Raw genomic sequence first — 16,048 nt, 5'->3', positions numbered from 1 at the left:
TAAATAATAAAATGTATTGCAGATAAGTTAAATAAAAATTGTACCTAAATAAAAGTGTAAAAACAAACTGTCCTTAAAGATTCAATGCAAATGTGGACTATTACTAAAATATTAAATACAATTGAACTGTACTTAAACCGTGATTATTTTGCATACCACTAGAGGGAGCCCACAGAGCAATCGTGCTATGTTTGGTATAGTACCACACTTGGACAATATTATTTTAAAAATATTTTTGTGACTCAAAAGTAAATAAATAAAATACATTTTAATAGCGGAGGCGCTGTAGTGAACATAACTTTTCAATGTTCCCCCCAGGCATTACTACTACTATTACTATGATAGGTTTTATTCAGGGTACGGTGGGCGACTGGTTAGAGCATCTGCCTCACAGTTCTGAGGACCAGGGTTCAATCCCCGGCCACGCCTGTGTGGAGTTTGCATGTTCTCCCCGTGCCTGCGTGGGTTTTCTCCGGGCACTCCGGTTTCCTCCCAAATCCCAAAAACATGCATGGTAGATTAATTGACAACTCTAAATTGCCCATAGGTGTGAATGTGAGTGCGAATGGTTGTTTGTTTGTATGTGCCCTGTGATTGGCTGGCAACCAGTTCAGGGTGTACCCCGCCTCCTGCCCGATGACAGCTGGGATAGGCTCCAGATCGCCCGCGACCCTAGTGAGGAGAAGCGGCTCAGAAAATGGATGGATGGATGGTTTTATTTCACCGTGTTGATAAACAAAATTCAAGTTCCTTATGTATGAGTGAGTATCTTTATTAGTAAACCCCATCATCGCCATTTTACATCTGTAGAGTGGTAGTCAGACAGATCATTCAGACTAGTGGTTTACATATTGCCAGTGAACATGGAGACAAAAGGCTGAAACCAGCTGCTAAGCTCCTCCATCTTCTCCTGCAGGGTGGAGTACAGGTCCTTCGATGTCTTTTCATAGCTTTTGGTGATGTCCTCCGCTGCGTTCTGAATGGTGTCCTTCATGCTCTCCACTTGGGACTTCAGCAGGTCATTCAGGGTGGTGATCTTCGCCTGGGCGTTGTCTCGCACCTGAGCAAAATAAGGATCCAGATGCCCCCTCAAGTCTGCAATGTTGTCTGAGGTGTGGGACTGGAGTTTCTCCAAATAGGTGGCAACTTGCCTGAGAGAAAGACAAGACAAGTTAGATACAGGCCTCAGGAACATACAATATACTGTACTGTTGACTTTTTATATCCACTGTACATACAGTATATCAAGAGTGTATTAGGATATACTTCACTCAAATATTTACCTAGACTCGATGGATGAACAATATGATAATAGTGTTAACACACTAACTTTTTGATCTCCATGGCGTCCTTGTTGAGGCGTTTCTTCATCTTGCGGGTGTATGCGGTGACCCTGAGTCCGACATCATCGGAGTTCTGCTCCACCACGGTCAGCAGCTCCTGTCTGTAGTTCTCCATCTGCTCCCTGGCCTCGCTCATGTGCTTACGGAACCGCTCCACCAGTCCCTGCAGATCTTTGCCCATACGCTCTGCGACTTCCCAGGTGTACGGACCCAGCTTCTCCTCCAGGTCGGTCCTGTACGTGCCCAGCTCAGCCATGCTGTCTTGGATCAAGGTGCTGAGGGAGGTGAGACACGGCAATGTTACATGTCACACTGGATCAAAAGTAACTGATTACTTGTCTTAAATGTACAAATACATATTTATGGCATCGATGTTCAATAGTTGCTGAGACATTCATTAAAAAAAAGAAACACTGACCTCAAGTTAAATGGCAGACGCTCTAATTCCTCACTTTATTGTAAATGCATATTTACCATAACAGGCAAATTAAGTTGAAATACACGCTAAGGCAGGAGAACCATGTGATTCCTCCCAAGAAAACGTACAAAATAAAATGTTCTCAAGTTGCTTGCATTGGTTTTCTGCGGGTTGTCCAGCTTCCTCCCACATTCCAAAAACATGCATGCTAGATTAATTGGCGAGTAGGACCCGACCGATGAATTGGTCGGGCGATTTAATCTCTTTTTTTGCAAATTAAAAAAAATTCTAACAAATAATAATAAAAAAAAAAAATTGGCAGATTTTTCTCTGTGTTGAAACTTTAAACAAATACCAAATGACAAAGTACAGTAAAACGTTCAAATGTTCAGCCTGAAATGTATCTATTTATAATTTCAAGCATTAAGAGACCAAAAAGAATTTTTTAATTCATTATATATTCTATATATTAATTGGCCGATTAATTGGTTATCGGAATTTTGTTCTGCAAAATATCAGTATCGGATTTTAAAAATCCATATCGGTCGGGCCCAATTGGAGACTCTAAATCGTACGAAGGTGCGAATGTGAGTGTGAATGTTTGTTTGTCTTTATGTGCCCTATGATTGACTGGCGACCAGTTCAAGGTGTACCCCACTATCGCCCAAAATCAGATGGGATAGGCTCTTGCTCACCTGTGACCCTCATGTGAAAAGGTGCGATCGAAAATTAATTTATAGCTCATGATACTGATGAAAAAGGTTGAAAAACAATTTAAAAATCTTGAAAAACTGACACGTAAAAGAAAAAAAAACAATGTACTGTTTTAGTGATAGACACGATGGTTGAAAATATATTTATTATCAGAAGATTTGACTTCTAAGTATAGTATAATCATGGCACTTATGTAAACAAACTCACTCCAGTTCTCTGCTGATCTGGGAGCTCTTAATGTCCCTCACGAGCTCATCAGCCTTTGTATTCAACAATGTGAAATAGTTTTTAAAGTAGTCCTCCCAGGTCATCTCCGAGTTATCCCGGACGAAACTCTTGGCCTGGCAGCCTGATTCAAGCACAGGAAGAGATTTGTGTCAGAATGCTCAATTAAAATTGACATTTCTCAGAAAAACTCACCTGAGATGACTGCTAGGGTGACGATTACGACAAAAACCCTCATGGTGTGATCAGAAGAGGCAACTGAAAGCATACATGTACTGTAATTCTCTTCTTAAAATCAGATACATAAAGTACAGATAAATAAAAAGTAATATGATCCAGTAGAAAAGCTTACCAAGCACTTGCAGGTGGCCGACGAGGGCGACTCAGCTTGTCGCTCTGTATTTATACCGATTAGCAGGCGGTGATGTGATCCGGTCAACGTCACAGGGGGTGGTGGACCGGTGTTCGAAGTTCCCATAATGTAGTGTGTTGTCAACTTTTATTGCTGTGTGTGTTATTTTGGCGCCACGTTGCACTCTGACGTACACATGGAGTCACGGGTCAATATTTGGAACCTGAAACATCCGATTTGACATCTTGACTGTTTGTTGTTAGGATGCAATATAAGAACTATGCTAATTCTCAGTGCCCTGCATTGAAATTTGATGAACGTGTTTGTTTTGTACACACACTTGCTCACGAAGACGAACACATGGAAAGGTTTTTATATAACAGAAACGCCATACATGATGAAGAGGGGAAGGCCTCAAATAAGCCACGTCACGTTTTTCTAATATTGTGCTCCTTTCTTATAGCCAAATAAGGTTAAAAAAAAACATTAAAAACAGCTCTCAGTTGGATGTAGCGCTATTCCAGAAACAACAAAAAAGGATATTTTTAAATTAGTATCAGAATATTTGATACAGCTCTTTATTGGATCACATTAGATTGTGTAGTTATTGCTGCGATTGGTGAGTGAATACTTAGAGCTTGAATTAATAAAATATTAATTTGTTCCTACCTCACTGATATTTCTCATTTGGTGACACGTTGTGTACGTTTCAATAGTTTTATTTGTAATTATTAATCATTTGTGGACTTTGCTTAACTTGATTTAATTATTTATTTGCGATGTGATTTTAAAATTGCCACATTTATTGCTGTGCTGTTTCTCCAAGATAATGATTTTATTTGTTGCACTAATGTGAGGCCGGCACGGTGGGCGACTGGTTAGCCCATCTGCCTCACAGTTCTGGGGACCGGGTTTCAAATCCCGGCCCCGCCTGTGTGGAATTTGCATGTTCTCCCCGTGCCTAGGTGTGTTTTCTCCGGGCACTGCGGTTTCCTCCCACATCCCAAAAACATGCATGGTAGGTTGATTGGAGACTCTAAATTGCCCGTGAGTGTGAATGTGAGCGCAAATGGTTGTTTGTTTGTATGTGCCCTGGGATTGGCTGGCGACCGGTTCAGGGTGTACCCCGCCTCCCGCCCAAAGATAGCTGGGATAGGCTCCAGCAGCCCGAGACCCTAGTGAGGCTATTACATGCTTTGGGCACTGCATTGAATAGCCACGAAATGCTAAACAATATATAACTATCAGATTTAATTCAACTCTTTCAAAAATGTTACCACATTGTTTTCCAAGTATAATAATTATATTTGTACAAACCCAGTTCCAATGAAGTTGGGACGTTGTGTTAAACATAAATAAAAACAGACTGCAATTATTTACAAATCATGTTAAACCTAGATTTATTTGAATACACTACAAAGACAAGATATTTAATGTTCAAACTGATAAACTTTATTGTTTTTAGCAAATAATCATTAACTTAGAATTTTATGGCTGCAACACATTTCAAAAAAGCTGGCACAGGGTCATGTTTACCACTGTGTTACATCACCGTTTTTTTAAACAACATTCAATAAACATTCAACAGTCCGGGGTCTCCGTTGTCGTATTTTACGCTTCATAACGCGCCACACATTTTCAATGGGAGACAGGTCTGGACTGCAGACAGGCCAGTCTAGTACCCGCACTCTTTGACTACGAAGCCACGCTGTTGTAACACGTGCAGAATGTGGTTTGGCATTGTCTTGCTGAAATAAGCAGGGGCGTCCATGAAAAAGACGTTGCTTGGATGGCAGCATATGTTTCTCCAAAACCTGTATGCACCTTTCAGCTTTAATGGTTCCTTCACAGACGTGTAAGTTACCCATGCCATTGGTACTAACACAGCCCCATACCATCACAGATGCTGGCTTTTGAACTTTGCGTCCATAACAGTCCGGATGGTTCTTTTCCTCTTTGGCCCGGAGGACACGACGTCCGCAATTTCCAAAAACAATTTGAAATGTGGATTCGTCGGAGCACAGAACACTTTTCCTCTTTTCATCAGTCCATCTTAGATGAGCTCGGGCCCAGAGAAGTTTCTGGGAGTTGTTGATAAATGGCTTTTGCTTTGCATAGTAGAGTTTCAAGTTGCACTTTCGGGTGTAGCGCCTAACTGTTTTTACTGACATTGGTTTTCTGAAGTGTTCCTGAGCCCATGTGGTGATATCCTTTACATATTGATGTCGGTTTTTGATGCAGTGCTGCCTGAGGGATCGAAGGTCACGGGCATTCAATGTTGGTTTTCAGCCTTGCCGCTTACATGCAGTGATTTCTCCAGATTCTCTGAACCATTTGATGATATTATGGACCGTAGATGATGAAATCCCTAAATTCCTTGCAATTGTACATTGAGGAACATTGTCCTTGAACTTTTCGACCATTTTCTCACACACAAAGAGGTGAACCTCGCCCCATCTTTGCTTATAAATGGCTGAGCAATTCTTCTTTTTTGCCACCTGTCCCAGCTTTTTTGGAACGTGTTGCAGCCATAAAATTCGAAGTTAATGATTATTTGCTAAAACCATAAAGTTTATCAGTTTGAACATTAAATATCATGTATCTGTAGTGTATTCAATTAAATATAGGTTGAATAATGATTAGCAAATCATTGTATTCTGTTTTTATTTAGGTTTAACACAACGTCCCAACTTCATTGGAATTGGGTTTGTAAGATTATTTGGCTGAGATAATTGTACTGCCAGAAATGTCCTCTGTTTTGTTTTTATTTGCTTTGCATTAGCAAATAGAGTCATCCGCCGCCTTATCGCGGTTGACTTTTTGTGGTTTCACTGTATCATAGATTTTTAAAACGTGCGTCTCTCATTTTATATTACTGATTTTAACTATATCACAGGATTTTGTGGCATTTGTTTTTCCATACGGACTGTCGTGACAGACTCACGTAGCAAAGTGCGAACCAGGAGAAAAGATTGTAAAAGACAGAGAATGTCCAGAGTTCGGAATCATTTTACTCTTAAAAAAGTAGCTAATAACAATGTGTCTAGTGCCAAGCAGAATTGGCTTATGCAACTGGATGCCTTCGGTAAAGTAAATATTGGTAGCTAATTTAATGTAGCCTACCACTGCTAATTAGAACAAATTGCAGTCCCTCCACAAGTGGTCAAAGATAGGCACAACCACGGGTGAACTTTCAATTGCTTTATTAAACAAAAGGTAAGAAAACAAACACAAAATAAGCACATTCTTTGATGAGCTGCTGAAGGCCACAACTTATGCTGAGTAACTCAACACGCAGACGGGCTAAAGGTTAGCCACTTAAAAAAATTAGCCAGTGCTTCACTCTAAACAGGCGAGGCCCCGCTTTTAAAGCCACACACATTCAAAGTCACAGATAATACAGTGTAGAATGTGAGGATGGCGACCACAAGTGAACAAAAACCAAACCTGCACCTCACATGCATATGTTGTATTGGTATGATGTCTTGGGCTTTAATATATAATTAAATGAGAAAGTAAATATATGGTTGCTAATTCACAGATTTCCGTCCATCGCGGGAGTTCTGGGACATAATCCCCCACGAAAAACGAGTGCCTACTGGATGGATTCTTGTCTAAAGAGCTCCACTTGCTCTTAACTCATTTGGCAGTAAGTTGAAGGTTGATCAATTTCACCAAAGTCTGGTCATATTTTATGTTTCATCAACATGACAGACACACAAAAACACATTTAAAATATTTATTGTGTATTGCAGTGGGCAACAGTCAAATATGAACAGAAAACAGACTTAAATCCAAATCAAAATGAGGTAGAATATTGCACAGTTCATGAGTCCAGCGAGCGGTATTGTTAATTTTTACTGTGTCAGCTTCGTGAAGGACTCCCAGAGAGCAGCCAGCTGCTCCTTCAGGTTCTGGGTGTCGATGTCCATCTTGGCCCTCAGCTCCTCCCCGTAAGGAAGCAGCTTCTCCTGGATCTCCTGAGTCTTCTCCCTCAGCTGGCTGTGAAACGTTTGGGCCAGGGGCATCATGTTCTTCTGGAACTCCTCCAGGCTATTCTCCATCTTCTGCCTAAGTTCCTCAGTGTAAGGAATCATCTGAGTGTGCAGCTTCTCGACGTTTCTGTCCAGATGGCTCTTCAGTTCCTGGCTTTTCCTCAGCAGGACGGCTTTAAGAGCCTCCGAGTCCATGGTCTCAGCGTAAGAGGACACCTCTTTCTTCAGGTCCTCCACCTGCTCCTGGAAGTGCGTCACCACCTCGTCGGCATACGGCTGCCAGTGGGCTCTCATGGCCGACAGATCCTTCTCCAGGCGGCTCTTTAGCTGCTCAGCCTGCTCGAAGAAGCGCGACGTGAAGTCCTGGGTCACGTGAGTGCGGAGAACATCTGTGAACCTGTTGATGGCATCGTTGCTCCCAGAAATCAGGGTGCTGCAGAGACAAACATCATGTATCCATCATCTTCCTCCAAACATAATTTCTACCAAGCGTCATCGTTTAAGGGCTTCATCGTTTAATTTCCCCTTGAAGGATTGAAATGAGTGTAATGAATCAAAAATTGCACTACAAGAGCAGACTGGGGTTGATTTACAACATTCCCAGTGATAACGCACTAAATCGAATACTGAATATCATCTAGGCCTAAAAAAAAAAACTCCAACAGCAAGAAAAAAAACACAAAGTGCAAGAACAATAAATAGATAAATAAAAAAAACTTAAAATGTACAACTACAGTGGAATAGGGACCGAACCCTGCCACGAATAGCAAAACTGCGAGTAATTGACCCCTCTCCTACAAAGGTTGAAATTGCCTATAGATGCCACAAAATGGTGGCAAAGGACTACTTTTGTCTAAATGAAGCTTCTCAACTCACTTCATGTTGTTCACTTGGCACCAAGATGCCAACAGATGGTGCACAAAAAGAGCCAATGGGTAAGTTTTTCAGTGAATAAGGGAGGATAGGCAAAAAAAAAGGTACAAATCGGCAAATTTTCAAATGTGAGGGTACAAACAAACTAAAATAAACAGTAAAGTATCAAGCAAAATGCTTAATGATTTAACTGAACGAAGGTACCGGAAACAAAGTTAGAAAAATAGTTTAAAACAAAACAATATAAACCTTAATAATTTGGTCTTTAAACTATGTAAAATGTGAAAAAGGTTTAGTTATTTTTAATAAACTGCCTTAATCTGAACATTGATTTTTTTTTTTTTTTTAATGTTTCCCCATTTTACTTCAGTACGATCGTTCCCCCCAAATAAAGAATACTATCCAGGCTCTTTTGACTGTGAATTGGTCTTGGAGGGGGCCCATGGTGGTCGCGGGGCCCCAAACTGCTGCTTAGTTCGTAAATCCCTTTGGCCTGGCTCTACATTCTGCTATTTCTGGATTTCTTACTTGATTTCCTTTCCAAGATCCGACTGTCTGATCAGCGCCAGTGAGTCTCCAGCTGTCGATGTTGCCTTGGCAACATAGTCCCAAAAGGCATCTTTGACCATGTCCACCTGCGGCTTGGGCTGGTTCTGCTGCATGGCTTTGGCATCGCAACCTGGAGACAGAAAGGTACAATTCATTCATCCATTTTCTACACCACGTATCCTGTTCAGGGTCACTGGGAGATGGAGCCCCCCCCCCCCCTGCTGACTTAGGGCCATATAGGTGGACTACAATCTGGACTGGTCTCAAGTCAATCACAGGGCACACGAAATGTCACACTCACATGTACACCAGTGATTCCCAAAGTCTGGTAAATGACCTCCATCTAGTGGTATGCGAAATAATCACTGCCTAAGTACAGTTCGGTTGTATTTCACTTTTCAGTTCAATGGATTTCCATTGTCTCTTTAAGAACTGATTGTTTTTAATAATTTTGCGAGGCACAATTTTTTATTAAATTTTATGTGCAGTACATTTTATTGAATCATTAAGTACAGTTTTTTTTTCTTTCCTATATTTAAGCGAAGCGTTAATGTTCAAACTGTGCAGTGGCTTGTAATAATATCAAGTACAATATTAGGAATAAATCCTCGTTTTGATTCAATTTTCATGAACACTTAGGACTACTACGCTACTTGGGTCATGTTGTGTTACTTGAAGAGCTGAGCATTTTTTTTTAAGTGGTACTTGGTGTAGTTGTACCAAATTAGAATACCGTCTTACCAGCCAAAACAGCCAAAACGAAAACCAGGATGAGCTTCATGACTGACACTGCAGATGAGAAAGCAGATGGATTTCAGAATTGTGAATGCTTTATGTTTTAAATACAAAATACATATTTTTTTTTTAACCCAAATTAGCTTTCTTACCTTGGTGGATGAGCCCTTCACTTTTGGAGAGCTGCTGAATACTGAGTCCTGCTGCAGCGTTCACACACGAGTTTATATGGAGACCGCAAAGGAGTAAAGTCCAGCTCAGAATGCTTGGTTGTCACCTCCATTGTGCCACATCGCAACAATGATGTGTCATTGAAGAGCCTTGACATAATCACTCTGGTTTGAAAACCCCCTCGGACTTGAGTCAGTCATTTATAAAACGATTTATTCACAAAATTCCTGTTTTGATAAAAACATTTCGATTTGAAGCGCTGAATTTAATAAATGTGAATTTGATGAATTGAAATATTTGTACCGATATATTTATTGAGGAAGACAACTCCATCCATCCATTTTCTGCACCACTTACAGAATGACAACTGTTTTGTGCATATTATATGTAATTTATTATGAAGTCTGTATGCAATTATACAATAGCTATAGTTGAATATAGAGAAATTTTGAGTTACATTACTTTATTTTATTAGTTTCTTTGTGAAATTCTACCCAAAGACATTCATACATTGTATAAAACCTAGAAAGATTGGGGAGACTATTTAATCTATTTCCAGAAGCATGGTTAAAGAAGTTTTTTACACTTCATTTGTAAGAATTTCTTTCCCCCTTTAACTGAAAACTTAATGCGAAATTTACACAGAATTATCATTTTAATGCTCAACAAAAATTATTCTGTTAATTTTTTACTAGAAATGTAAATTGCTTCTAAAATTGACCATTGTGTATGAAAATTGACTTAAATATTTATTTTTACAATTTTTTTAAAATGCAGTTGAAAAATAATAATTTAAAGCAGTGCACCGTGATGTAAAATAAATCTTGTACTAAAAATGTATTTTAACCAATGATTTGTTTGTTTGTTTTGCATTGAAGCAAAACTTGATTCTGTGTTGCTTTACTGGTTTGTATCATTCTACAGATATGCATTTATATATATATATATATTTTTTTTTTTTTGGAGGTGGGGGGACGACGACGACGACACGTAATTGGTTCAATATGATTTGTTTGTTAAATGACAATGAGGAAAAAGAATCCTGACAAGAGAAAGGTCACTCTGTCACGTGTCAACAGTGATGAGTTGTGACATTGACAAGTCAGCGGATAAGATAACCGGTCAGCTACTATTTCACTGTTGCTACAACTGAATGCACCATTTGTTCTGCACATCGATAGCAGTGGTGCAATTAAACGGGCGGGGTGTAAATGTCTGGCGAAAGCGGATATTAATGTTGTCAACTTGTCAGTGAACTACTGCATCTACAACATTGTACAGTCGGTCAAATAAAGCCAGAGCAGGACTGTGACCCTAATTTTCATCTCGTTTTCTCATACCGCAGGGAAATATACCAGACGCTAAAATCTTTCTCTCCGTATAAAACTTCAAGTTATACGAAAAATGTATTTACATTTTCTTTCTTTTTTTTTAACATACCACATTAAAAAGCTCTGGGAGGCCGTGGCCATTATTTTTGACCAATCAGTTTTCACGGCTGATAAAATCAAACAAGACAGGCCTTTTTTTTTTTTCTTTACAAATAGTATATTTTTTCAGTTTCCAAGAATAATAATACAGTTAATATATACTGCTCCACATGTATACAACATAAAAAAAGGCGAGTGATGAAGAAAAAGTACCATTCTTGTTAACAGAACAACATTATCATTAACTTCAAAATAGCCTTCATAGTAAAAAAATTAAATAAAGAAACAGTCGATGAGCTCAGAGATAACTAAGTATTTCAGGAATGTGTAAATGTCAGGTGTCGGTACATCAGATTTACACAACGAACTGTGACTGGACTCAGGAAACAAGAAACATGGAAATGGCTGGATGGTCTGTTGAAACTTGAGGTTATCAATGTTAAGGTGATGAATAGTTGCTTAGAGTGTTCGAAGTGAGCGGCTCCATCCTGTGAGGTCAACAAACGTATATCTGGTCGGTTTAACCGATCGTAATCCCAAAACCGCACTGGAACTTGTTCTTGTTATGGTTGAGGAAGGAGCAGAGAACCAAGGAGAGAGGCAGGGGCAGCAACTTCTTTTCAAGAGTTGCACCGACCACCCAGTTACTATCTACTGAACCTGAGAGAAGGAAAGAATATGGTGTTTTTGTTACTTAAATACACCCATACTTATACATAACATCCATGTGTATCCATCCGTTGTCAAGGAAGAAGCGGATTGCCCTGACCGCTGTAGCTATGTTAGAATAATGCAAAGAGAGGAAACGGGTGAGAAATAAAAGGAGAGAGTGTGGATATTTGGCTGTTGGCAATGATCGCCCCATTCTTGATGCCGGCCGGCTGGATCTCGCTTTGTAGACGTACCAAGACCAAGGGATGGCTCATAACGCTAAAAACTTGTAAATTGGGGACCTCGTAAGTCAAGGTACCACTGTACATTCATTGCCATTCAACAAAAAGCGAGTATGAGACCATACGGTACCTTTAAACTGTAAATTAGCTTTGGGAACGTCTAGCTGGTAGCCAAACGACACGCTGGTATCTTGCATGCGAGTACTCGCCTCAAACTCCACACCGAGCTGCAACTACACAATATTTGACGGTCAGTGCACTGTGAAGCAAAGAACATGAATCGACTAAACACACGGGTTTACTTACCTGCTCATTAGCTTTGTGGTAGTAGGAGGCGTGAGCACCCGCCGATCCGAGAGTCAGCGTGGCGATGTAGTTGGCGCCTGTAATTGCCGTAACATCAATGCTAATTTCCGTTAGAGTGTCTAACAGCATTTTACAGTATATGTTAGCATTAAGCTAACAATTTCTTTTTTATTATTATATGGTTTGGTTGAACATTTTGTTGTGTAAATGTATAATGTTTAATTCTTTTTTGTTTTATGTGTCAGTTTTACAGTAAATATCAACTGGGAGTGACGAATAAACAGCTTGAAGCAAGCACACTTAGCCTCTTATTTGGAAAACTGCGAGCGAGAGTCCTGCACAGGTGCAGACTTGTCGATTAAAGGTATATGCATGTACACAGACACTAAAATACGCATCATCTATACATGATATGCCACCAATTTGTATTTTGGGTTCAAATAAAGTTACAATGAGTTTAAAAAGTGTGTTTGAATAAGTGTGTTTGAAGCATATGGGAGGGGTAGAAATATGTAAAGATAAATATGTTATTTTTATCTATTCTTTTTACATAACGGGTGGCTCTGGAACGTAATCCCCATGATAAACACTGTGCAGTAAAAGTGCCACATGTCACTGTCCGGTCACCTGTAACTCACCTGTGTACCTGCCGACTAAAGACATTACAGCGCCCTCCTCTGACGGCCTGCGATGGTACACCAGCTCCCCTCCCAGAGCCAGAGAAGGCGTGAGGGACTGGAGGTAGTGCGTTACGACAATACCTGACAGGTGGCCGAAGACACGTTGAAATCAGTGAATGTGGTGTGTCGAAACAATAAAACTGACAGGTGACCTACCAGAGCCAACAAGGACATTGGGGTTTCCAAGTGTAATTGTTGCAGTAAAATCTTTGCCCCTGAACTCTGCATCGCCTTGCCAGCTGACAAACTTGTGTTGCTGTGTCTGAAATACATTGAAATAATTTGAAATCTTTCTCATAGCTCACTATGACTATTTTGTCAGGGTGTTCAGGACGCAATGAAATGTACCTGAAAGGCCATTTTGGATCGTACGCTGTTGCTGATCTGGTGGATGACTTGAGCGTTAAGGCTGCCAACGTTGTCCATGTCTCCAATCATAACTGGAAAAAACTGAGCACAGCCGTTTTCACAGGTCAAACATTTTCCTTGTAGTATAAACCAAAACTTTTTTTTTTTTTTTTACTCCAGGGTCCAAACTCAATACCAACAGTGCTTTTGAAAAGTCTGACGAAATGAAAGTACATTTGCAGGCTGTCAAGAGCATCCTAGAGCAACAGGCGATGCTACATTAAACTGTTAGCAATTTTTCAGAAGCCCAGATAAAGACATTTTAACTCTAACCCCAAGAGTCATGGTGTCCCTTGAAAAGCGCTGTATAAGTTCAAATTTTTTTTATTTCTTTAAAACAATCATAATGAAAACAACAGTAAATTGTGGAATGCATGAAAGTGAAGTCATAGTGAATCGGAATTACTGCTGAAAATCACTTTTAATTAAAAAAGCAGAGTTGTAAATTTTGCTCCAATTTTGATGAGAATTATTTTTCTTTGTTTTGGATTTTAAAAAGATAACTCACAAAATTCATACAGCGGTTATGCAATGAAAACTTATCATGTATGGAGATAACTCAGCATAATATCATATTAAAAGGATGATCCTAAACAACCAGGGCCTCCAACTTCCTACCACATTTCAAACACATGCAAGTTAGGCTAATTGAAGACTAATAGGTGGGAATGCGAGTGTGAATATTGTCGATATGTGCCCTCCGATCGGCTGGCAACCAGTCCAGGGTGCCACTTGCTCAAAGCTAGCTGGGATAGGCTCCAGCTCACCTGCGACCCTAATGAGGGCAAGCACTACAGTATAGAAAAGGGTGGCTGAATTAAACCTGGTTAGAGTTATCCCCCCCAAATGAACCCAAAACACACTTGTGTCACAAAAGATGAAAATAAACTAAAAAACAAAATATTTCAAATAGCGGCGTGGCCGTACCTCTGCTGGACCTTTCTGCTTTAGTCCAACATAAGTGGCACCGAACCTGTAGCTGGAATCCCCCAAAGTGCTCAGCGACACCGTGTGGTTCACCTGAATTTTCACAAAATAATTGTGATTACTAGTTCCCATTTAATCAGAACTTAGACTTTATTTATGAAGAGGAGGTCCAACACAAGCATCCTTGTTTTGTTTTGAAAACTGCTAGGCAAAGACAAGTAACACTCATTTTGTTGGACTGTCTTGGGTTTACATTACATTCTGTATTCACTGTGGCAGCATTTCAATAAACTTCTGCAGTGTCAGGCAATGTATAGCCATCATAAGATCAAGTCAACCAACCTGGAAGTGGTTGCTAAGGCCCTTATTGACGACTAGCCTGACGCCTTCCATCTGCATCGGGAAAACCTCTAAGAGGGGGTGAAGGATGAACCGTGAAAATAGTGGGGGTTCAGATGTATATTATATAGTTTGCCGATCATCTCGTTTACCTTTGCACTTGCGATGACACTCATCAAATGTACCCGGATTAGGTAGAGAATCAGTCAGTTCCTGCGACTGCACTGAAGTCACCTCAGTCGAGGGTGACACGGGAGACACCGGAGGCATCCCAAAACCTGGTGGCACTGTCAGGCCCGCACCAGCCACACCGGCAAAGGCTGGTGGCGGTGGGCTGGGGGAGCCGGCGGCCAATACACTCCCCATTCTGTAAGGCCAGGAGGAGAGAGGAGAGGGTCGAGTGCCACATCTGCTCATGCTTCTTTGAGTCACCACATGCAAAATTAGTGCCAGCATCAGTTAACTTGCTGGTCAGGTTAGCTGCTATGATAATTGGTCAAGAACTAAATTGGTTATTTAATTACATTTAAAAAAGACAGAGCAATACTTTTGATCTTATTGTTCTTTTCTGATAATATGATTGCGTTGCTTTGAGTGACACACCCTATTACAACTGAAAACATTGAAAAAACAAATGGAAATAGAAGAGTCTTACTTTCGTTCAACCCATCGTCAGAGCAACTGAAGTCATTTCTAATGAGTACTGTAGCCCACTTTTTTTCCTCCTTCCTCGGGAATAATATTAAGACCTTCTTAACCAAAGTAAGTTATGTATGCATGTTGAAAGACACGACTTCAGAGTATAATCATTACAATTTAAAATATGTCTGTGATAAAGCAAAAGGTTTTAACAACTACAAAGAAGACATACCAACAAAATCAGCCGTGTGAATGCACTAAAGCATAAATATTGACATAGGAAATGTAGTATATTGGTTGTACTATTGCAAAAATACCTTTAACCTTTCATACATTTTCCTATGAGCCAAGCACAGGACAAAATATGGTGAAGTAACTCTGCTTCAAACATAAGTGTCATCACAATTGTTTACTGGAAGTGCCAAATATATGTAATCACAATCACTTACTGATCATGCCAATTGAATTTGCAGCTAAGCTAGCTCATCTATATCAACCGCTATGCACGCTACCATTGATTGCGAGCCATAAACAGTTTAGATGGGTTCATTAAAACGTTTTTTTTTTCGGGCAAACACTGTATTTAATTTAAACAAGATAACACCGGTGTAAAATTAGCATATGAATGAATGAACGAAATGCACTCACGTTGTATTTTCAGACGACGATGCACCCGGAAGTAAAAACCCAGTTGTGCCGGAGAAGCACGTTGCAGCGAAACAATCACTTGATTGGTTGACATGTCAAGATCCTCAAGGGGGATTGGTGAGAATACTTAAAAATTGTCTCATGTTTCGTGACGTTACTATCATTTCCGAAACATCATTGGTTAAAGTTCGATTTAAGCATTGGACAGGGGGAGGAACATTTAGAAATCCACTTGTATTTTTGACGCACGAGCATTTTTAGCTCAAATTCAAGTAAAATTTAAAAATAAATTCTATGTTTGTAAATGAATAAATAAAAATTGAGATATTTGTTGAATGACTCCAACAAAAGCATCTCAAGGTCAAATAACCGCCAGGTCCTCAAGCTGTAAACAGCGCCCCCA

The 16,048-nt window shown here is 40.0% G+C and overlaps 3 protein-coding genes across 4 annotated transcripts; all 3 read right to left on the bottom strand.

Moving 5' to 3' along the window:
• Positions 1 to 764: 764 nt before the first annotated feature.
• On the bottom strand, positions 765 to 3,150 carry apoea (apolipoprotein Ea). Its single transcript, XM_061665001.1, has 5 exons — positions 3,053 to 3,150; positions 2,896 to 2,958; positions 2,683 to 2,824; positions 1,331 to 1,618; positions 765 to 1,151 (listed from the first exon to the last, which is right to left on the bottom strand). Exons 2-5 carry the CDS (start codon positions 2,936 to 2,938, stop codon positions 845 to 847), a joined length of 780 nt encoding a protein of 259 aa, XP_061520985.1. The 5' UTR covers positions 2,939 to 2,958; positions 3,053 to 3,150; the 3' UTR covers positions 765 to 844.
• A 3,759-nt stretch (positions 3,151 to 6,909) lies between these two features.
• apoa4a (apolipoprotein A-IV a) lies at positions 6,910 to 9,250 on the bottom strand. Its single transcript, XM_061665249.1, has 3 exons — positions 9,211 to 9,250; positions 8,449 to 8,599; positions 6,910 to 7,480 (listed from the first exon to the last, which is right to left on the bottom strand). The coding sequence occupies exons 1-3, from the start codon at positions 9,248 to 9,250 to the stop codon at positions 6,910 to 6,912; spliced, it is 762 nt and encodes a 253-aa protein (XP_061521233.1).
• A 1,692-nt stretch (positions 9,251 to 10,942) lies between these two features.
• On the bottom strand, positions 10,943 to 15,678 carry tomm40l (translocase of outer mitochondrial membrane 40 homolog, like). Of its 2 annotated transcripts, none has more exons than XM_061664825.1 (10): positions 15,646 to 15,678; positions 14,511 to 14,725; positions 14,362 to 14,429; positions 14,020 to 14,112; positions 13,033 to 13,134; positions 12,841 to 12,946; positions 12,643 to 12,765; positions 12,005 to 12,081; positions 11,829 to 11,931; positions 10,943 to 11,465 (listed from the first exon to the last, which is right to left on the bottom strand). In XM_061664825.1, the coding sequence occupies exons 2-10, from the start codon at positions 14,722 to 14,724 to the stop codon at positions 11,326 to 11,328; spliced, it is 1,026 nt and encodes a 341-aa protein (XP_061520809.1). In that variant the 5' UTR covers position 14,725; positions 15,646 to 15,678; the 3' UTR covers positions 10,943 to 11,325. The 2 variants fall into 2 exon arrangements, with proteins under 2 accessions (XP_061520809.1, XP_061520808.1); XM_061664824.1 differs by having other exon boundaries at positions 14,511 to 14,779; positions 15,646 to 15,658.
• Positions 15,679 to 16,048: the final 370 nt, after the last annotated feature.

This window comes from Phycodurus eques, chromosome 20 (assembly GCF_024500275.1).
Source record: "Phycodurus eques isolate BA_2022a chromosome 20, UOR_Pequ_1.1, whole genome shotgun sequence".
Taxonomy (NCBI): domain Eukaryota; kingdom Metazoa; phylum Chordata; class Actinopteri; order Syngnathiformes; family Syngnathidae; genus Phycodurus; species Phycodurus eques.
The sequence above is the reverse complement of the archived record's forward strand: the minus strand, read 5'-3'. Positions and strand labels throughout refer to the sequence as shown.